Source organism: Aspergillus melleus (genome assembly GCF_016097325.1).
Source record: "Aspergillus melleus strain CBS 546.65 chromosome Unknown contig4, whole genome shotgun sequence".
Lineage (NCBI taxonomy): Eukaryota > Fungi > Ascomycota > Eurotiomycetes > Eurotiales > Aspergillaceae > Aspergillus > Aspergillus melleus.
This window is the reverse complement of record NW_025763373.1, coordinates 4,491,326-4,508,404: the sequence shown is the minus strand read 5'-3', so window position 1 is coordinate 4,508,404 and position 17,079 is coordinate 4,491,326. Positions and strand designations below refer to the sequence as shown.

The window sequence follows — 17,079 nt, the reverse complement described above, 5'->3', positions numbered from 1 at the left end:
GACTCAATCATCCTACCAGAGAGGTTCCCGACAAGGTCAGTTTGCTCATTCCATGCACGTTAGGCAACATAGGGCAAGATGCAAGCTGAGCTCAACAGCTTCAACGTCTGTCTTGGCGTCAGCACTACACAGACCCCTGGTCACCGGTTCATGCAGTTACCGCGCTAGACACATACACAACGACTACCTCCGTGCGGATCCGGGCTTGACTTTCCTAATCAGGTGGAATGAATGATCTTTCCTCTCTACCAAGGTCATACACCCATTCAGCTAGCCACATATGTGATGAAATGGGGTCGGCAATAGGACTTGTTTATTCGAACAGTTAACTAAGCTGGAACCGTTTCCCATAATATGACCTTGAATTTGTGAAAGCCAACCACATGTTCAAACAAAGCTTTGCGATGTCAAATATCCAAGAAAGATTCCTGAGAGAAGTTGGTACAGCCGTTCATGGTTTCGGGAACGGGCAAAGTAACTATCGTGGATACTCCCCGCTGGAGATGACAGGTTTGTCAGGAAGGAACCTGAATAGTAGGTTAAACACGCGCAGCCAATCGCAGCGAGACACAGGAACGGGTGTTCCTACACCATAACGACGGCAGCTCGTATCTGCGGATATTCCCTCCCTTGGATGGTCTCGCTCATGGATCAACCCTGTTGTTGGGCACAACTGGGTGCATGTCCGGGGTAGATGCCTCAGCTGCAGAAAACGCTGCCTAAGATGTCATAGAACAACAGATATAGAGACATGTTGAGATGTGAGTTTGACCTGCAAGGTATCTTGGAAGCATGACTTCACTGGCAAGGTATGGGAGAAGACATTGACCTGGCTCAAGGGCTGCGACCTTCGGCAGGCATTGTTAGCGGCAGCTCTTTTCTCATTCTCATCTCATTTTCATGTTACACATCATCTTGAACCCACTTAATTCAACTTCTTCGGTATGGCAGCTACAATAGTGGTCGAATTACGATATAGTTGAGCCCGAAGCCCTAGGCCCATTACCGTAGCGACCTTGAGAGACCTCGGTTCAGTCCAATTATAAACATTCATTCAGGAGACCGATCTTATTCCGAGTGATGATGTCAAGTATAACAGGCCGAGATAGACAAGTGGAGATCTCTAACCGATGATTCCATAAATTCCTCCCCCACAAACAAACAGGAACAAACTCAGTGCCTGAGAATGCCTGACCGGGTAAACGCAGAGGGCTCCACTTGGACCACATGCCAGTTCCTGATTGGTCCCCCACATGCTGGGTCGCGCCTTCCCAAATAGGCAAGAACAACCACCTACTTCATGCCTCAGGCAGCCAGAATCATCTTCCTTTCCGACCTGCCTTGTACTCGTCGACGATCGTTTTATAGGAATTTGGGCCATACACGCCGGTCATCTCGCGCCAGAGACCCCCTCCCAGGCGATACGGATTCAGTCCCAAGTCTCGCAGTAGCGTGTCGTTATACTGATCTTCATTAGCGACACCTGGTTCAACGTTGTGGATGACCTACGTTAATCGCGTCTATGTCTAGCCCACTCCCGGTCAACCTGGCCCAGATCACATCTTCAGACACCGATTCATACAGACTCTCTGAGGCGGTCGAGTTGAGAGACAATGGTGATTGGATCGGTCCTTGGCTCTGGCTTTGGCTCTCTGCATCGCCATCCAACCCCCCAGTGAGAAAGGCCGCAGCCCATAACGCTTGCACTTCAGCCACGACGGCAATGGTCCCTGTCAACACGACGCCGAGCGCGACAAAGGAGCGGTCGCCTTCAGCCACGAGCGCCGGGGACACCATGCGACGAAAGAGCCGGAAGGGGGTGGCATCCTGCGATGATTCGGCCCGCGAGAACATACTCGAGCAGAAAACGCGACGGAAATGAGACTCGACCTTGTCATCGAAGGATTTCCAATGTTCATTTTGATATCGCTGTTTCAGTTCTCCTGTATCGCTGTCGGGTCGGTCAGAGCCTAACCCAAGCGTCTCCCCTAGACCCGGCGGATCGAATTCGATCGGTACTATGGGTTTATAGCCCGTGGCTTGCACGATGAGATCAACAGACGGTATTTGTGTGCCATTGGTCAGTTTGATATCGGAGGGTGGTGATCCAGAAACATTGTGAATCTCCGATCGGTGCACATGAACATTCGAAGAGCGGATAGTTTCCCATAGATCGAAATGGTTCGCAATGCCTCCTGACGAAGCGCAGTCAATTATCCTGGTCACATTAGCGAGCGAATATTACCAGCGAACTCTACTCACCCCCTCGCTGGACGCAGCTTTTCCATCTTGGAATTCGATGTGTAATCGGCGGATCGGTGCACCTGACAATCGACCGATTTCCACAGTTGCCGTACGATAAACCGCCCTACAAAGTTACCGTGAAGACACCTCCTGGTCCAAGACCCTTCCATTCGCAGACTCCACCCTAGTCTAGACTGAGACGGGACTAAGGTGACTCGCTTGGGCAGTGAGAATACACAAGGTGTGAGAAGCCCGCAGATCCTGGTACTAGCTTGCTTGTCGCTGGCAACAGATTGTCCATTCGGGAGCTTTGCCATCGGAGGAGCCATCCAGGCCACTCCCGAACCCTGGTCGCGAATAATCCAATGAACCTCAACTGGCTCTTCATGCTTCAGTGTCAGTTGCAGCTCAGGGCTATTTCGATGAAGGGAGGCAAACAGATGAACGAAATCAAAGGATGACTTGGCGCCCCCTTGGATCGCTACCCTGCGAAGAGTCCGGGTTTCCACTGGATGATCGTCTGATTCTTCCCCAGATGATGCTTTGTCACAACTTGGAACCGGATGATATCCAAAGTTCTCTCGGCAGTAGTTTCCAACGTCCTTGGCATGGACTCGCGGGATGTCCGAGCAACCAGGTATATCCGGGGAAAAGGGCTGAGACGTCAAACCGGTAGCTAGCATCAGCTTGTCACACAGTAGGACGATGGTCCGGGACGGTGTGTTGTTGGTGAGTATTTCGATTTCTATTCTCCACTCTTTACTCGGCAGCCTGCCGATCTTGGTAACCTGTGGATCTTAATATAGAGCCGACGGACCTTGTTATACAAGACCAACCTTCCAATTGAATCGCATATGCTTCAGAAGATCCCATTTTTGGCTCCACACGTGCAGATATTGGTTAATCTTCCAGCCTGCAATGAACTGATTATCCGCATCTTTTGGATCCGGAGGCACCACTGAGGCCAAGGGGAGGTCGCTAAACTCGTACAACCCATAGGAGTTTTGGCTGAGGAGGTTCGGATAAAGTCGCTCGGAGGACCAGGTCCCTCCCAGTCCGGAGGCAGCATCCACGATGAGCAGAGCAGGGCCGCTGTCTGCGGACGATTGGGCGAAGCACGGCGGCACCTCGCTTGCGTAGATGCCCAGATTCTCTGGTTCTTTATCATTCAACGCCACCAGGCGATATGTTTTGGCGGCGATTAGCCCGTAAAAGCCTTGAAAATGCCAGTCAGTCAGCATAGGAAATATCGCGAGAGTAATAAGCCAGAATTACCTGCACCGACGACAACTACTCTGGACATTGCGAGGACTCGGCAGCACGGCTTCAAAACTGCACAGGATGTACTTTGGTCCAGCAATGATGAGCTGGAGTATCTAAAAAGATAAAAGGCTCGAAATTTCTACAGGAAGTATTACTTCGTACCGTGGGTGGAAAATGCTTGTCCAGCTCTATTTCGTTAATATTGTTCTTGCAGCCACATCTAGGTTTGGATTGTTTATCGAAGTGGACTTTATTTAGAGAGAGCCATGGATGATTGACATGGGACAAAGAACCTTATCCTTGGCGCCTCCAGTGGCTGATCTTATACGAGGTCTCTACCTATGGCTCTAGCTTCTCTCGAGTGGCGTCTACTGCATCTACCACGGTAACCTTGATACTGGACTCTTTGGGGTTCGCGCACAGTTGCAACGCGTCCATCGCTTTTTCCAACGGGAAGGTATGCGACACCAATGGCTTGAGATCTAGAATTCCACCAGACAGACACGCAATACCGGGAGCCCAGGTGTCACGATATCTATTAATAAAACGCAAATCGATCTGCTCCTTAGCTTATTCGAACCAGTCACTGTCATGAAAGGAAAACTTACCTCTGCCATGGAAATGTGCATGAACGGCAAATTGTTCATCACGGACTTACCCACGCCGATCACCACGACGGCGCCTCCCCGACGAGCGGTATACAGCGCCGTGCAAACACTACTTTCCACACCCGTACACTCTAGTATCGTCTCCGGCGCAAAGTATTCCTGCGATCCGAACAGTGCCCGAATGCCTTTGGCGTTCCCCTCCGCATCCAGTGACCGATCGACTTGGTATGTGATACAGCTCGGCACGAACCGCTTGGCGAAGTCTAATCGACCAGCATCAAGGTCGGTAATCACGATCGGATGCGCACCCGAGGCTCGTGCGGCCGCCAGAGCAATCAGTCCAATAGGACCGGCACCGCAGATGACGGCGCCGCGACCGAGTTGGAGACGAGCGACTTGCATGCCTCGCATGACGACTGACAGTGGCTCGAGAAGGGCGCCTTCTTCGTACGTCACATTGTCTGGCAGTCTGCTGGGCTGTTATATCCATCCTCACATACATCTAAGGTGTCTGCTCACTTGTGAAGCCACTTGGCCGGGTGGACTTTGTATCGTTGGATTGTGCCGGCGTACGGATACACACCGGCGAACTGAACGTCCTCGCAGAGGTTGTACCGTCCATCGTCGCAGAGGAAGCAGTTTTCGCAAGGAACTCCCGGTTCCACGGCCACTCGGTCGCCTGCCGTCATCAGTATTGACATGTCGGAATAAAGAGCATGGTCTCATAAGGGCTTGGGCGAACCAGGCTGTAAATTGTTCACTCCCTCGCCACACTTCAGAACTACACCCGCCGCTTCATGTCCGATGATGCAGTCATCCTCGAAGACGAGTTGACCGATGCGGCCGGATTTCCAAAAGTGAAGGTCGGATCCACAGATTCCCGTTGCTTTGATTTGAAGGAGAACTTGGCCTCGCTGAGGAGCGTAAACAGGAGCCTCGACGAGCTTGATGTTGTGGTCTGCAGTGACTTGTAAAGAGGGATTAGGAAGGGCAATAGTAAGAGTGGGCTTGGTGGTGGTGACAGGGAGGTCAACCAGCGATGGAGACATGATGGTGTAGAATGGATCCTCAAGAGGGGCACCCAGACTTTGCGATGGATACTTCTTATCCGGAGATGAAGAAAATGAGGGGAAACGAATGTGGAGATCGACTGGATGAAACTGGAAACCTGAGGCACGGCCTACCTGATTCTTCAGGATCACCAGAGCAGCGCCTCGGCTTACCCGATCGGGCAACTTTTCGTCGCCCGCAACAGTTATAAAGATGGCTCGACCCCCAACAGATGATGGGAAATCAAATTAATCACAAACATCATGGCTGTCGGTATTGTGAACGGTTCTAGCGGCAAGTCCGCCTTGCCGCTGCTGCGCGAAAAGTCCAAGGACCATGATCTCGTCCTGAAAACGTTCCGCATGCTCATTGCCGATCTCTGCCAGCAGTTCGGCGGTGGTCACCCTGGGTACGTTGTCGCTGAAGTCATACAATGAGAAAACCTAACACTGCTCAGAGGAGCCATTGGTATGGCTGCCATCGGTGTCGCGCTCTGGCGATATGTCATGCGCTACGCTCCTCATACTCCCGACTACTTCAATCGAGATCGATTCGTCCTTTCCAACGGCCACACCTGTCTCTTCCAATACACCTTCTTGCATCTCACCGGATACAAGGCTATGACCTTTGAGCAGCTCAAGTCTTACCACTCGGATCGGACGGATGCGCTCTGTCCCGGTCACCCAGAAATCGAGCACGACGGCATCGAAGTCACCACTGGCCCTCTGGGACAAGGAGTCGCCAATGCGGTTGGACTGGCCATGGCCACGAAGAACCTGGCAGCGAAGTTCAACCAGCCGGGATACGATCTCGTCAACAACCACACCTGGTGTATGATCGGTGACGCCTGTTTGCAAGAGGGTGTTGGCTTGGAGGCCATCTCGTTCGCCGGTCACCTCAAGCTTAACAACCTGACTGTTATCTACGACAACAACCAGATCACCTGCGATGGATCGGTCGACCTGACCAACACAGAGGATATCAACGCGAAGATGCGCGCATCCGGCTGGGATGTCATTGATGTTGAGGACGGGTGCTTTGATATCGAGGGCCTCGTGCAGGCCTTGGAGCGTGCTCGTGCTGCCACGGACAAGCCCACCTTTATCAACGTCCGCACTGTGATCGGACTAGGTAGCAACGTGGCCGGCCAGGCTGCCGCTCACGGTGCTGCTTTTGGCGCACCCAACGTTGCTCAGATGAAGAAGGACGTTGGATTTAACCCGGATGAACTATTCGTCATTGGAGAGACTGTGCGGAATTTCTTCCAGGATCTTCCCACCCGTGGAGAGTCCCTAGTACAGGAGTGGAAGGATCTCGTTCAGAAGTATACGGCCGACTTCCCCGAGCTGGGAGCCGAGTTCCAGCGCCGGGTGAACGGTGAACTGCCCTCCAACTGGAAGGAATTGATTCCGACCAGCTTCCCAGACAAGCCGACGGCCTCTCGCGCGGCATCCGGTCTTGTCTTCAACCCCATTGCCAAGGAGTGCGAGTCATTTATGGTCGGCACCGCTGATCTGTCGCCGTCCGTCAACATGATCTGGCCTGGCAAGGTTGATTTCCAGCATGTAAGTCCTTCACATTACTTTGATTTTCACCTCACTCTCCTTTCAATTCCACCTTACTGACCAGACAGCCTGATCTACGCACCACTTGCGGAATCAATGGAGACTACTCCGGTCGTTACATCCACTACGGAGTGCGCGAGCATGCCATGGGAGCTATCTCTAATGGTCTCGCTGCCTACGCCCCTAACACCATCGTTCCCGTCACCTCGTCCTTCTTCATGTTCTACCTCTACGCCGCCCCCGCTGTGCGCATGGGCGCCCTACAGCACCTCCAGATTATTCACGTTGCTACGCACGACTCCATCGGCATGGGCGAGGACGGTCCGACGCATCAGCCCATCGAGTTGGCCGCTCTGTACCGCGCCATGCCCAACCTGCTGTACATCCGACCCGGCGACAGCGAGGAGACGGCAGGCGCCTGGATTGCCGCCATCGAGGCCAAGAAGACACCCAGCATTATCTCCACCTCCCGACACACTCTCCCTCAGTTGAAGCAAACTCGCCGCGACGGCGTCCTCCGCGGTGCCTACGTCCTCGAGGAAGCCGAGGACGCAGCAGTCACGCTCATCGGAGTAGGCGCGGAGTTATCTTTCGCCCTTGACGTGGCGAAGCAGCTCAAGGAGAAGGGCATCGTGGCACGAGTGATCAGTTTTCCGTCTCAGCGACTCTTCGAGCGCCAGTCCCTCGAATACAAGCGGTCCGTCCTGAAGCGCGGAACGCCAGCCGTGGTCATCGAGCCCTACGCGCCGAACGGATGGGAGCGATACGCCACGGCAGGCGTCTCTATCCAGCGCTTCGGACACAGCTTGCCGGGCAAGGCGGCCTACAAGTACTTCGGATATGAAATTGATGTATTGACAGGCAAGGTGTCTGATTATCTCGATCGCGTGGCGAAGGACGAGTTCTTGCAGGGGGAGTATGTGGACTTATAATTATGACTTTTATGAATATAGATCTCTTTATTTTGTTGATTCGCTTCTCGGTCTGTCAGGGATTCACTAGTTACACCTAATTAACTAACTAAAATAAGCTGCTGACGCGATTGTCTGCAGGATAGCTACCTACTGTGTCCACGGGACCTGGAACGGGGCCTCCTAGCAACATCCTACATAGGCAAGCGAGGGAAGCTATGAAGCCTGAGGCAACAGGCGGATATTGGTGAAATTGTTCGTCAGGTGATATACGCCAACTATTGTCATAAGATCCCCCGTGCGTTTCCACCGGCCGCTTTCCGAGTCTATATACCACGACCTGTGTCAGGCAAAGAGTACCAACTCCAACCGTCTCGCTGCTCCGTCTCATTGAAGCTGACCACCTTATGGTCCCTGAACAAATTTTTGAATTCTGCCAGCTGGTGGATTAGTAATAGGTCCGATTCGTACTGGATTCCAACTCGGGCGAACATAAGAAACCCGTTCTTTTCTTTGAAATTTAACATGAAGTGCTATTATATGATACAATTATTTTATCTGTATAAAAGAAGATCATGGTATTAGCTAACTGCCGCGTAGAAATCGATGAAATGGCTCCTGTTTCTATACAGAGGCAGGAGCGAATGGGGTCTTCCCCTTCGCTAATCGGTGAATCTGGTTAGCATAGAAAGTCTGGGTTTGAGGTCAGCGTTCGCAATCTCAATGATAGTTGAAGCCCTGAAACGGTGCCAACAGACTTACAGTCTCAGCACCTGCACCTAGAATTTGGCTACGAAGGAGCTTGGGAAGGAAGCCAGGTTGTACTCGACTCAGTGTGATATGTGCATCCTCATATGATTTGCTTTCCTCTAAAAGCAGTTTCGGGAAGTTAGGATAAACAGCCGCTGGACGCGCTATACCGACTATATCACAGGCGTTCTCTTTGATCGCGGCCTCTGCACCAGATCGACTGCGAAAACCGCCGGTCAACATCAGAACTAGATTTGGATACCGCTTGCGAGTCTCTTTCGCAAAGTCAATGAAGAAGGCCTCGCGAGCTGCGGTTCGTACACTCTTCTGTACTGTCTGTGACTTATCACCCTCGACCATCTACACAATATAGACAGATAGACAGATTATATCAGTGATCATTCGGTATAAAGTCACGAATTTACCTGCTGTCACTTACTCTTGGGTTCTCATATGTGCCGCCACTGATTTCGAGGAAATCAATGCCTTCTGCGACAAGCAGGCCTATCTGAGACATTATATCTTCCAGATTTGCAGCTCCATGGTCAGCGGAGTTAAGTTTCACTCCGATACAAAAACTGTCCGGGAGGAATTTTCGGCATCCTTTCAGGACATCCAAAAGAAGCTTCGTTCGTTTCTCTGGAGTGCCTCCATATGCATCGGTGCGAAGATTAGACTGTCGTAGGAAATCAGTTAAATTCGCAGTGAAGCTTCTTAAGTCCAACAAACCTTAGCGTTTAGGAATTGATCTTTCCAGCAAAGTATGATGAGCCAACGCATGTCAAGAAAGATATGTGTCCGGCTTACCTAGGAGATAACCATGAGCAGCATGTAGCTCAATCCCAGAAAACCCACTGTCCGCCACCATACGGGCTGTGTCCACAAATAGACGAATCACTCTGTCAATGTCCCCCAGCGTCATTTCTCGAGGCTTTGGAAAGGCAAGAGAACTAACGACAGAATCTAAGAAGCTAGTGCCTATTGCCAACGGAACCGCGCTTGGTGCCATCGTAGAAGCAAAAATACCTCTGTGCCCTGCGCCACGCAGTGATTGTTTTCCGGGGTGGGAAATTTGGACAATGGTGGGTGAACCATGCTCCTGACTGGCTGTAGCATATTTCTTCCACGACTCCAGATGTTTATCGCTTGACACCGCATTTTTCTTCGGTAAGCCCTGAAAGGCAGGGTCCGAAAAGTTCCCGAGGTGGTCAATATCGACTTGCACGTTTCCTGCCAATGGTTCGGATAAGCTTTGTTTTGTCCTTTTTCGTCGAGTACGTAGAGCATAGGCTCACCTGTGATAATCATGCCCCATCCACCCTCACTCCACTTGTTGTAGGCCCTGTTGAAGTCCTCATTTGGACTATTGTTTGACTTGGCGAAGTTCTCGGCCATTGCAGCCTGCATATTTGTAAGCATGTGTCTTTAGATTATTCATTTTCCCCCTCCCTGTAAAAAAGTTCTTACCTTGGACAGCCGATTGGGGAAAATTAGTCCACAAGGCAACTTGACTGCTTGAGATAAAACGGACGGCATGATGACCAAGATTCAATTCACTGGACCAAGATTTCAATTGGTCCATATATCAAAAGACAAACCATGACACAAAGTATGGTCTCAGATCTTTATAAAGAAGTCGGAAGAGATTCGACATAACTAAGTTGATAATATAACCAAAACTTGCAGCGGGCACGATGGACCCATTTTCGACGGGATGCTGACTGATTAGTGATCTGTTCCGATGCTTCATAAGCGGATACGTGCTAACTTACAACGCGGGTCAAAAGTCTGGCCACATTTCGCATTTTCCCACCAAAATCGGCCAAAACTGACCTTTTTAAATTTTATTTATCTCCAAAAATTTATATAGTATTATATAATTTTTATTATAAAAGCTTAAATTTAATTATTAAAACTTTATTATATTACCAATAAAAATAATTATATTTTAATGTATTATAAGAATATTCTTAACAAAAGTTTACAAAGTGTTAAAATATAAATATTTACTATAGGCGCCCATACAAAAAAGTAGAGTGGGCAAAGGGGAGGGTAGGTCAGGTTACAGGCCTCATCCATAACCTGACTGCCGGTTAACGGTTAGGTTAGAGGGTTCATCTTTACCTGCCCAAGGTATAAAAAAAAACGCAACGGTTAACCGGATTAACCGCTCTTGGCGCCAAGCAACATGCACCTTATCTATTCGGGCCTAGCTCGATTAAAGATAGACGACGGTTAACCACGATTAACCTGACCACCTTAACCGATCCTTTAGAAATCCATATCAGCAACTTTTTTTAATTTCGAAAAAAATATAATAAATAAAAAAAACTGTCTTCTATTCTAGCCCGCTTGAAGAAAAGACATTATCTATAGTGCAACTAATATAAATATGATTTTTTTTAAATGATTGTTGTTATCTCGAGATACAGAACAGGAATATATAACAAATACATATCTTGTTTTGTGTTATCAGTATTAAATTCAGATTTCTAGTATTATCACTATTGTAAATATTAAATTAATAACGTGTAACAATAATATTATGATTTATATCCATCTTTTATATTAAAATATCTTATTCACCATATATTATTTCTGATTTTTAATGTTTTTGGTCTTTTGGACTGGCATTTGTGTGATTATTAGATATCTGAATCACAAATGTTATTCTAATGTGTATATGATATATTATTTTGAGTTGTGTTTCGCGACACATTCTTCTTATTTGTTTATTTAACATTATGTCTTTTGAAAATCTTTCATTTTTATTTTCCAATATCTATGCCATTTTCAATGAATTACTTTTTATTATGACAAATCTATCATATTCAGTTGATCTGGATTCCTAAAATATTATTATGTCATTCTTCTTTATCTCGCAGGTTTTTACAAATAACAAGATTCTAACAAAGATTAGCAATTCTTCATTTCTTTCTTTGTTCTCTGATCTTATTTTCATACATTTTTTCAAAAATCAAAAGATCATTCAATATTCAAGAGATCCAAAAAAGATTACTTTTTTCAAAGAATAATGAAATGTTATTTTTTTTGCTGAGACACAAAAAAAGACTAAAAAGCCATTAATTCAATTCGATTGGAAGAGATCATCAATTGTATGAAATAAATTCTATGAAGTTGCAAAATTTCTTGATAAAATTCTCTATATCTTATATGTTTTTTGTTCTTATTTATTTCAATATCTATCAATTGAGAATTTCGGAACTAGTTCAATGTTCTATCATGTTCGAAAAGATTGTAAGAAAAAATCTTCTTTTATTATATCTAAACGAATCATCACTCAAATGTTAAATGAAATACCGATAGAGTATTTTTTTTGATTATAATAAATTATATTAATAATATCTTTTTATTAAAGTTCTATAATCATCTTCTTTGACCAAGACTTCTGTGATCAAGTCTTTTGCTTTATTATTGTCTGCTGTTTATCCTTTCGAATCGTCAAATATATCCAGTTTAAACAAATAATCAATCTTTTTATTGTTTTATTATTTTATAAATCAAAAATTCCAAATCGAAAGCAAATTAAAAAAAGATTAATCGAATTATCAGATAAAATACATACATAATTTTTTTCGCGATTTTCATAGTCGGATAAGATGTCAATTGTAATTGATTGTTGGACAAATCCAAATCAAAAAACATTTCTTGTTTTAACAAGATATTTTTTAACAAAAGATATGGATTATCATGAAATTATTCTGGACTTTCGATCAGTATCTGATTCTTATATAGATGAAATCTTTGTTAATATTGTATTTTCTGTTTTTTATAAACATAATTTATGTTATCGCTTATTAGATGTGACAACAAACAATGTGAATAATAATAATATTCTTTTCTTTTTTTTTACAAAGCAATTTCACACGCAATTAAATGAAAATATTCAGCTCCAGAATACTATTATCGACTTTGAGCTTTCTAAAATCATTCGGAATCAATATCATATTTTTTGTCTTATTTATGTTATTCAATTTGTTGTTATTTTCTTTATGAACAAGTTACGGATTGTAGTTGAGAATGATGCTGTTTTTTATGTATAAGACTATAGTGATGAAACACTGAAATTATTTAGTGATATCTTATAAATCATTAAAAAGGTATTTAATCTTCTTTGTAAATCTTTTAATATTGATATAAATCTTATAAATTTTTTTAATCTTTTTAGATTTGAAAGATTGTTTAAATTCGTGAACGTTAGTCTTCAATATCGAAAAAGATTCTAACTTACACAACGTCTTGAATCTGGGTCCGTATATTATCTTTTTCTTGATTGTAAAATCTGATAGAATTCTGCTTATCTTATGATTTGAAAAGCATTAAAGCTTTGTCAATCAATTGAAAGTTTTATCTAGCATTGAGATAGTCAGAATATTGATCATTTTCATTCTACATTAATTAAATGAAAACAGTTGAAATATCTTCTAAAACTTCTTTATTCTTTTTACATCTTTACTTTCTGTCTTTCAGAAAATACTGGCCCGATTATTCATAAAATTTATAATATCTATAACGATCTATTTAATCATTTGGATCTTGCAATCAACCGTTTTCGGAACAAACAAATCTTTTGAAAACAACAGATTCTTGAAAGTTTAAAAAAAGTTCATAAAAAGCTTCGGAAATATTATCGACAAATATATCAAATAATAGATTATATCTATATTATTACAATCATTCTAGATCTTACATTCAAGCTTGAGAAATTCAAAATTGCTATCTAACTAGATGATGATATTGATTGATATCAAGAATATTGAATAATTTTTAAGAAAGTCTTTCATTATTATCGCGACAAGAATCTTAATGTGAACACATCATCGACTATTTCAGATCCATTGTTTGATCTAAATAAAGCCTTTTTTCATTTTTCAAAATGACGAAGACTTGCATTCTCTGTAGAAACCTTTGAAAAGCTTAAGGTCTATCTTGATGTTAAAAATAAATAGTTTTATTGATAAATTTATATTTTTATTCTGTTTACTGATAATAAAATATTACAAATCAAACTAATATTATTATCTACTGACAATTTCATCAAAACCAATTTCCGATCTTCTATCATATAACAAAAAACTTTCTAACAATCGCAACAAATAATGTTAATGTTAAACGTTTCTTTAATAGCTTTCGAGATATCTGTCACTATCGTTGAAATCGATTACATTTTGATACAATTAAAGTTATTATACTACAGATGTGTATCGATCGTTTTATTATCAACAAAAAATATCATAATATTTTTGATAAGATTGATCCAAATTCTATTGTCTTTGTTTTTAAAGAAAAAGATGATAACATGAATGATACTTTTTTTTACATCAATGATGACGAGGATATGAATAATCTAGATAAAAATCCAAAAAATGGAACATTACCGGAATCTGCTGAAATCTAACGCACAATTGAAATAATATGATCATTTCGACATCATGCACGATATCCTGAACAGTATAAAGAATAGATATTTAAAAATAAATATTACTTTCTTTTTGTTTTTCAATGTTCGTATCAAAATAAAAAATTCAGATAACATCATTCTCGAAACATCTCAAAGAATGAAATCATATTATTGATCACAAGATCATTAATACTGTAAGACAAAAATATATTATTTATTGTAAAATATAGAGAATAATCAGAATGTATTAATTACTGATTAATCTGCGGTACTTAATCTAACTGCTTTAACCTGACCTATCTCACCGACGGTTAATGGGGGGTAGGGTAGACCCTGCCTTTTAACCTACCCGTACCGCGGCGGTTATGAGCACTGTCATACCGTAACCTACCCGAGCGGTTATGGTCAGGTTATGGTTAAGGTACAGCGGTCAGGTTAACCCACTCTACAAAAAAGTGTCAAAAAAATCAAAAAATTAGACCTTTAAAATTTAAAAAATTATAACTTTTGAATTGCAATATTTTATAAGTTAATTTTTTATATATAATAAATAAAGCTGATGTAAATATCTTTAAAAAATAAATAAAAAATATATTATAATATAAAAATATCTTATAAAATTTGAATAAAAAAATGACTTTTTTGACTTTTTTAGAAATAACTTGTGAAAAATATAATATTTTGATTTAAATTTCTAATATTCTTATAAAGAGAATTCTAATATTTTTTATATTAAAAGAAGAAATCTATTGTAGTATAGTTGATGAAGTTATGACTATTCTAAGTTGAGCAAAAAAAAGTGTGGCCAGACTTTTGACCTATATTTAGACTTCCGCATAACCCAACTTGGGTCGAAGATCTCGACCCAAAACCCAACCCAGCTTGGGTCCGGGTTGAACTTCTCTAACCCGGACCCAACCCGGACCCAACACTGGGGCCCCAATAAAACCCAACTTGACCCAACTTGACCCAACTTTTACATAATTTTGATCATAAAACTGCTCAGTCATCAAAATATATTACTGTTTTTTATATCTGTTTAGATTATACCAATTATTACTATATGTTTATAGTATAAATCTTTTAAAAATTCATAAAACAACTTTATATTCTTTTAGACTAGACTGAGTTTATAGTTAATTACCTATTAAATATTATAGTTAAGTAGATTAAGGAAGTTGAACGTTAAAGCTTGATATTCTAGCTAGCAATTATAAAAATATATATTTTACCTTAAGAACTACGTACTGTCAAGGTGCGGGCTGGCGGGGGTGATAGAGCTGATGGCAGGCAGGCAGGTAGGCTAATAGCTCACAGTATCTCTGAATTGCTACAGGGTCAAGCTATATACAGACTGATAGACAAGACGTAGCTCAAAGAACTACAACAGGATCTTCAAGCAAACAAAAAAATATGCAGATCTCGGAACGAATAATATGGCCTTCCGGGTCATAATTAGAAGATGCCTCAGGCATCAAGATCTGCACCGTGACAGTACGCCCCCCTCCTATGGCCGAGCTCCGTGAGACCGAAGAGGACCAGGCTTACCAGGATACCAGCGATGATAGTTCTGAATGATCTGTTCTGCGTGTTCAAAATATTCAACAGGCTCAACAGTAGGATCCATGTATTCGACCCATTTGATAACATAAATCAGACGGCGGCCGCGGCCGCGGCAATCCCAAAACGAATCAAAGATATCTTCGACTTCCCATTCCTCCAGTTCATTGATTTCCACATGCGATAGCGGAGAATGATGTTGGCCAGGCAGAGATTCTGAATAAACAAAGATAAATAAACTAACATTAAATACAGGGTGTATCTTCATGTTGGACGGGAGTTCCAGGCGGTAAGCGTGCAAGCTAATAACTTTCTTAATACGATATGAGCTCAAGGTATTCCAATCCAGCTTTTTGCTAGGTCGTAAAGTTTTGATATGGCAAACATCTAGCCATATTAATTGATCTTTCTTGAACCTTCGGGCGAGACAATATCATTTATCAGCTTGTTCAATATAACGGATCTGAGCTGATAACATTTCTGCACAAACAAATTTCGTAATATCTTGCATTCGGGTAGCAAATTGTTCTGCATCTCGAACAACGGATCGATTGCGATCACGATGATTCTCGATAAATATTGATTCAAATCTCATACGAAGGTGGAACCTGTAATTCGCAAAAAAAGAGGTTGTCTTGATAGACTCAAAATGTGTGACGTTTAGGACAAATTCAGTCAAAAGAAGCCAGATACTCCAATTATCTTGCAGATAATTCACATAAACTCACAAATATTGTTCTAACATGGCATTCACACGCTCAGTCTGACCGTCGGTCTCAGGATGATAGACAGTTGATAACTTGTTGGTGATATCCAGACATTCGATTAGATATTTCCAGAATTGAACAATAAATTGAGAATCTCTATCGAACAGGATCGACTGAAATAACCCATGTAACTTCTATACATGCTGCACGTACATTGCGGCTATAGCTGGGACATTGACAGTTGAATTGCATGAAATCAGATGTTTTATCTTAGTTAGACGGTCCACAATAACTAGGATCGCGTCATAGTTCTCACTCTCAGGCAGATGCGTGATAAAATCCATAGAAATATCTTTCCAAACACACTCAAATACAGATAGAGGCTTCAGAATATTTTGTTTCGTTTCACGGAACGAGATTATGCGGCAGCAAATGTGGCAGTTTATTGTCCACTGGGCCACATATCTATACATGTTAGACCAGTAATAATCTCAGAACAAAAATTCGTACGTTCGAACTTTTTCTGAATGTCCGAACGCAGGTTTGTCATGAATCAGACGGATTAGATCTGCTTTTAACTAGTCATTGTCAGGAATCCATAAACGATTCTTGTAAAATAGAAGATTGCCTCTTCGCTCACAGGCGGTCAGAATGACTCTTGGATGATGGTCTTTATCCGTAGTCAAGACTTTTAGAACATCTCGGATCTCTTTATCTTTTTTATAGGCTTCACGTAGGCGGGATTGTATTTCAAAAAATAATTGCAGACTTTGTTCATCTTCAAAAGTAACAGTTCTTCGAGTTCGGGCTCTAATAATAGAGACTAATCGATCAGAAATCTCACCTGCATGCGAGATTTCGAGGTTCTCAGATGAGTTAACTGATTCAGACGGACTTGTTGATTCAGGCGGGCTAGTTGATTCAGACTGGTTGGTTGATTCAGGCGAGCTGATTGATTCGGGCGGGCTGGTTCGTTCAACCAGATTAGGCAGATCAAGA

General features: G+C 43.0%; 5 protein-coding genes across 5 annotated transcripts; 1 reads left to right on the top strand and 4 right to left on the bottom strand.

The window, feature by feature from the left end:
- Nucleotides 1–1,319: 1,319 nt before the first annotated feature.
- On the bottom strand, nucleotides 1,320–3,547 carry LDX57_008324 (uncharacterized protein; the record flags this gene model as incomplete). Its single annotated transcript, XM_046090048.1, has 5 exons — nucleotides 1,320–1,463; nucleotides 1,510–2,218; nucleotides 2,263–3,032; nucleotides 3,081–3,460; nucleotides 3,520–3,547. The coding sequence occupies 5 exons, from the start codon at nucleotides 3,545–3,547 to the stop codon at nucleotides 1,320–1,322; spliced, it is 2,031 nt and encodes a 676-aa protein (XP_045946020.1).
- Nucleotides 3,548–3,759: 212 nt separating this feature from the next.
- On the bottom strand, nucleotides 3,760–4,555 carry LDX57_008323 (uncharacterized protein). Its single transcript, XM_046090047.1, has 2 exons — nucleotides 4,116–4,555; nucleotides 3,760–4,065 (listed from the first exon to the last, which is right to left on the bottom strand). Exons 1-2 carry the CDS (start codon nucleotides 4,524–4,526, stop codon nucleotides 3,847–3,849), a joined length of 630 nt encoding a protein of 209 aa, XP_045946019.1. The 5' UTR covers nucleotides 4,527–4,555; the 3' UTR covers nucleotides 3,760–3,846.
- A 75-nt stretch (nucleotides 4,556–4,630) lies between these two features.
- Nucleotides 4,631–5,164, bottom strand: LDX57_008322 (uncharacterized protein; the record flags this gene model as incomplete). The annotated part of the gene is made up of 2 exons (XM_046090046.1): nucleotides 4,631–4,794; nucleotides 4,858–5,164. The coding sequence occupies 2 exons, from the start codon at nucleotides 5,162–5,164 to the stop codon at nucleotides 4,631–4,633; spliced, it is 471 nt and encodes a 156-aa protein (XP_045946018.1).
- A 264-nt stretch (nucleotides 5,165–5,428) lies between these two features.
- On the top strand, nucleotides 5,429–7,662 carry LDX57_008321 (transketolase family protein; the record flags this gene model as incomplete). Its single annotated transcript, XM_046090045.1, has 3 exons — nucleotides 5,429–5,574; nucleotides 5,623–6,730; nucleotides 6,799–7,662. The coding sequence occupies 3 exons, from the start codon at nucleotides 5,429–5,431 to the stop codon at nucleotides 7,660–7,662; spliced, it is 2,118 nt and encodes a 705-aa protein (XP_045946017.1).
- A 603-nt stretch (nucleotides 7,663–8,265) lies between these two features.
- LDX57_008320 (uncharacterized protein) lies at nucleotides 8,266–8,908 on the bottom strand (the record flags this gene model as incomplete). The annotated part of the gene is made up of 3 exons (XM_046090044.1): nucleotides 8,266–8,334; nucleotides 8,404–8,751; nucleotides 8,831–8,908. 3 exons carry the CDS (start codon nucleotides 8,906–8,908, stop codon nucleotides 8,266–8,268), a joined length of 495 nt encoding a protein of 164 aa, XP_045946016.1.
- Between the last annotated feature and the right edge of the window lie 8,171 nt (nucleotides 8,909–17,079).

Coding starts and splice junctions, on each gene's coding strand:
- LDX57_008323 (XM_046090047.1), bottom strand. CDS start 4,526: ATGCGAGGCATGCAAGTCGCTCGTCTCCAACTCGGTCGCGGCGCCGTC. Junction 4,066..4,115: donor TGCACATTTCCATGGCAGAG/GTAAGTTTTCCT, acceptor GCTAAGGAGCAG/ATCGATTTGCGTTTTATTAA.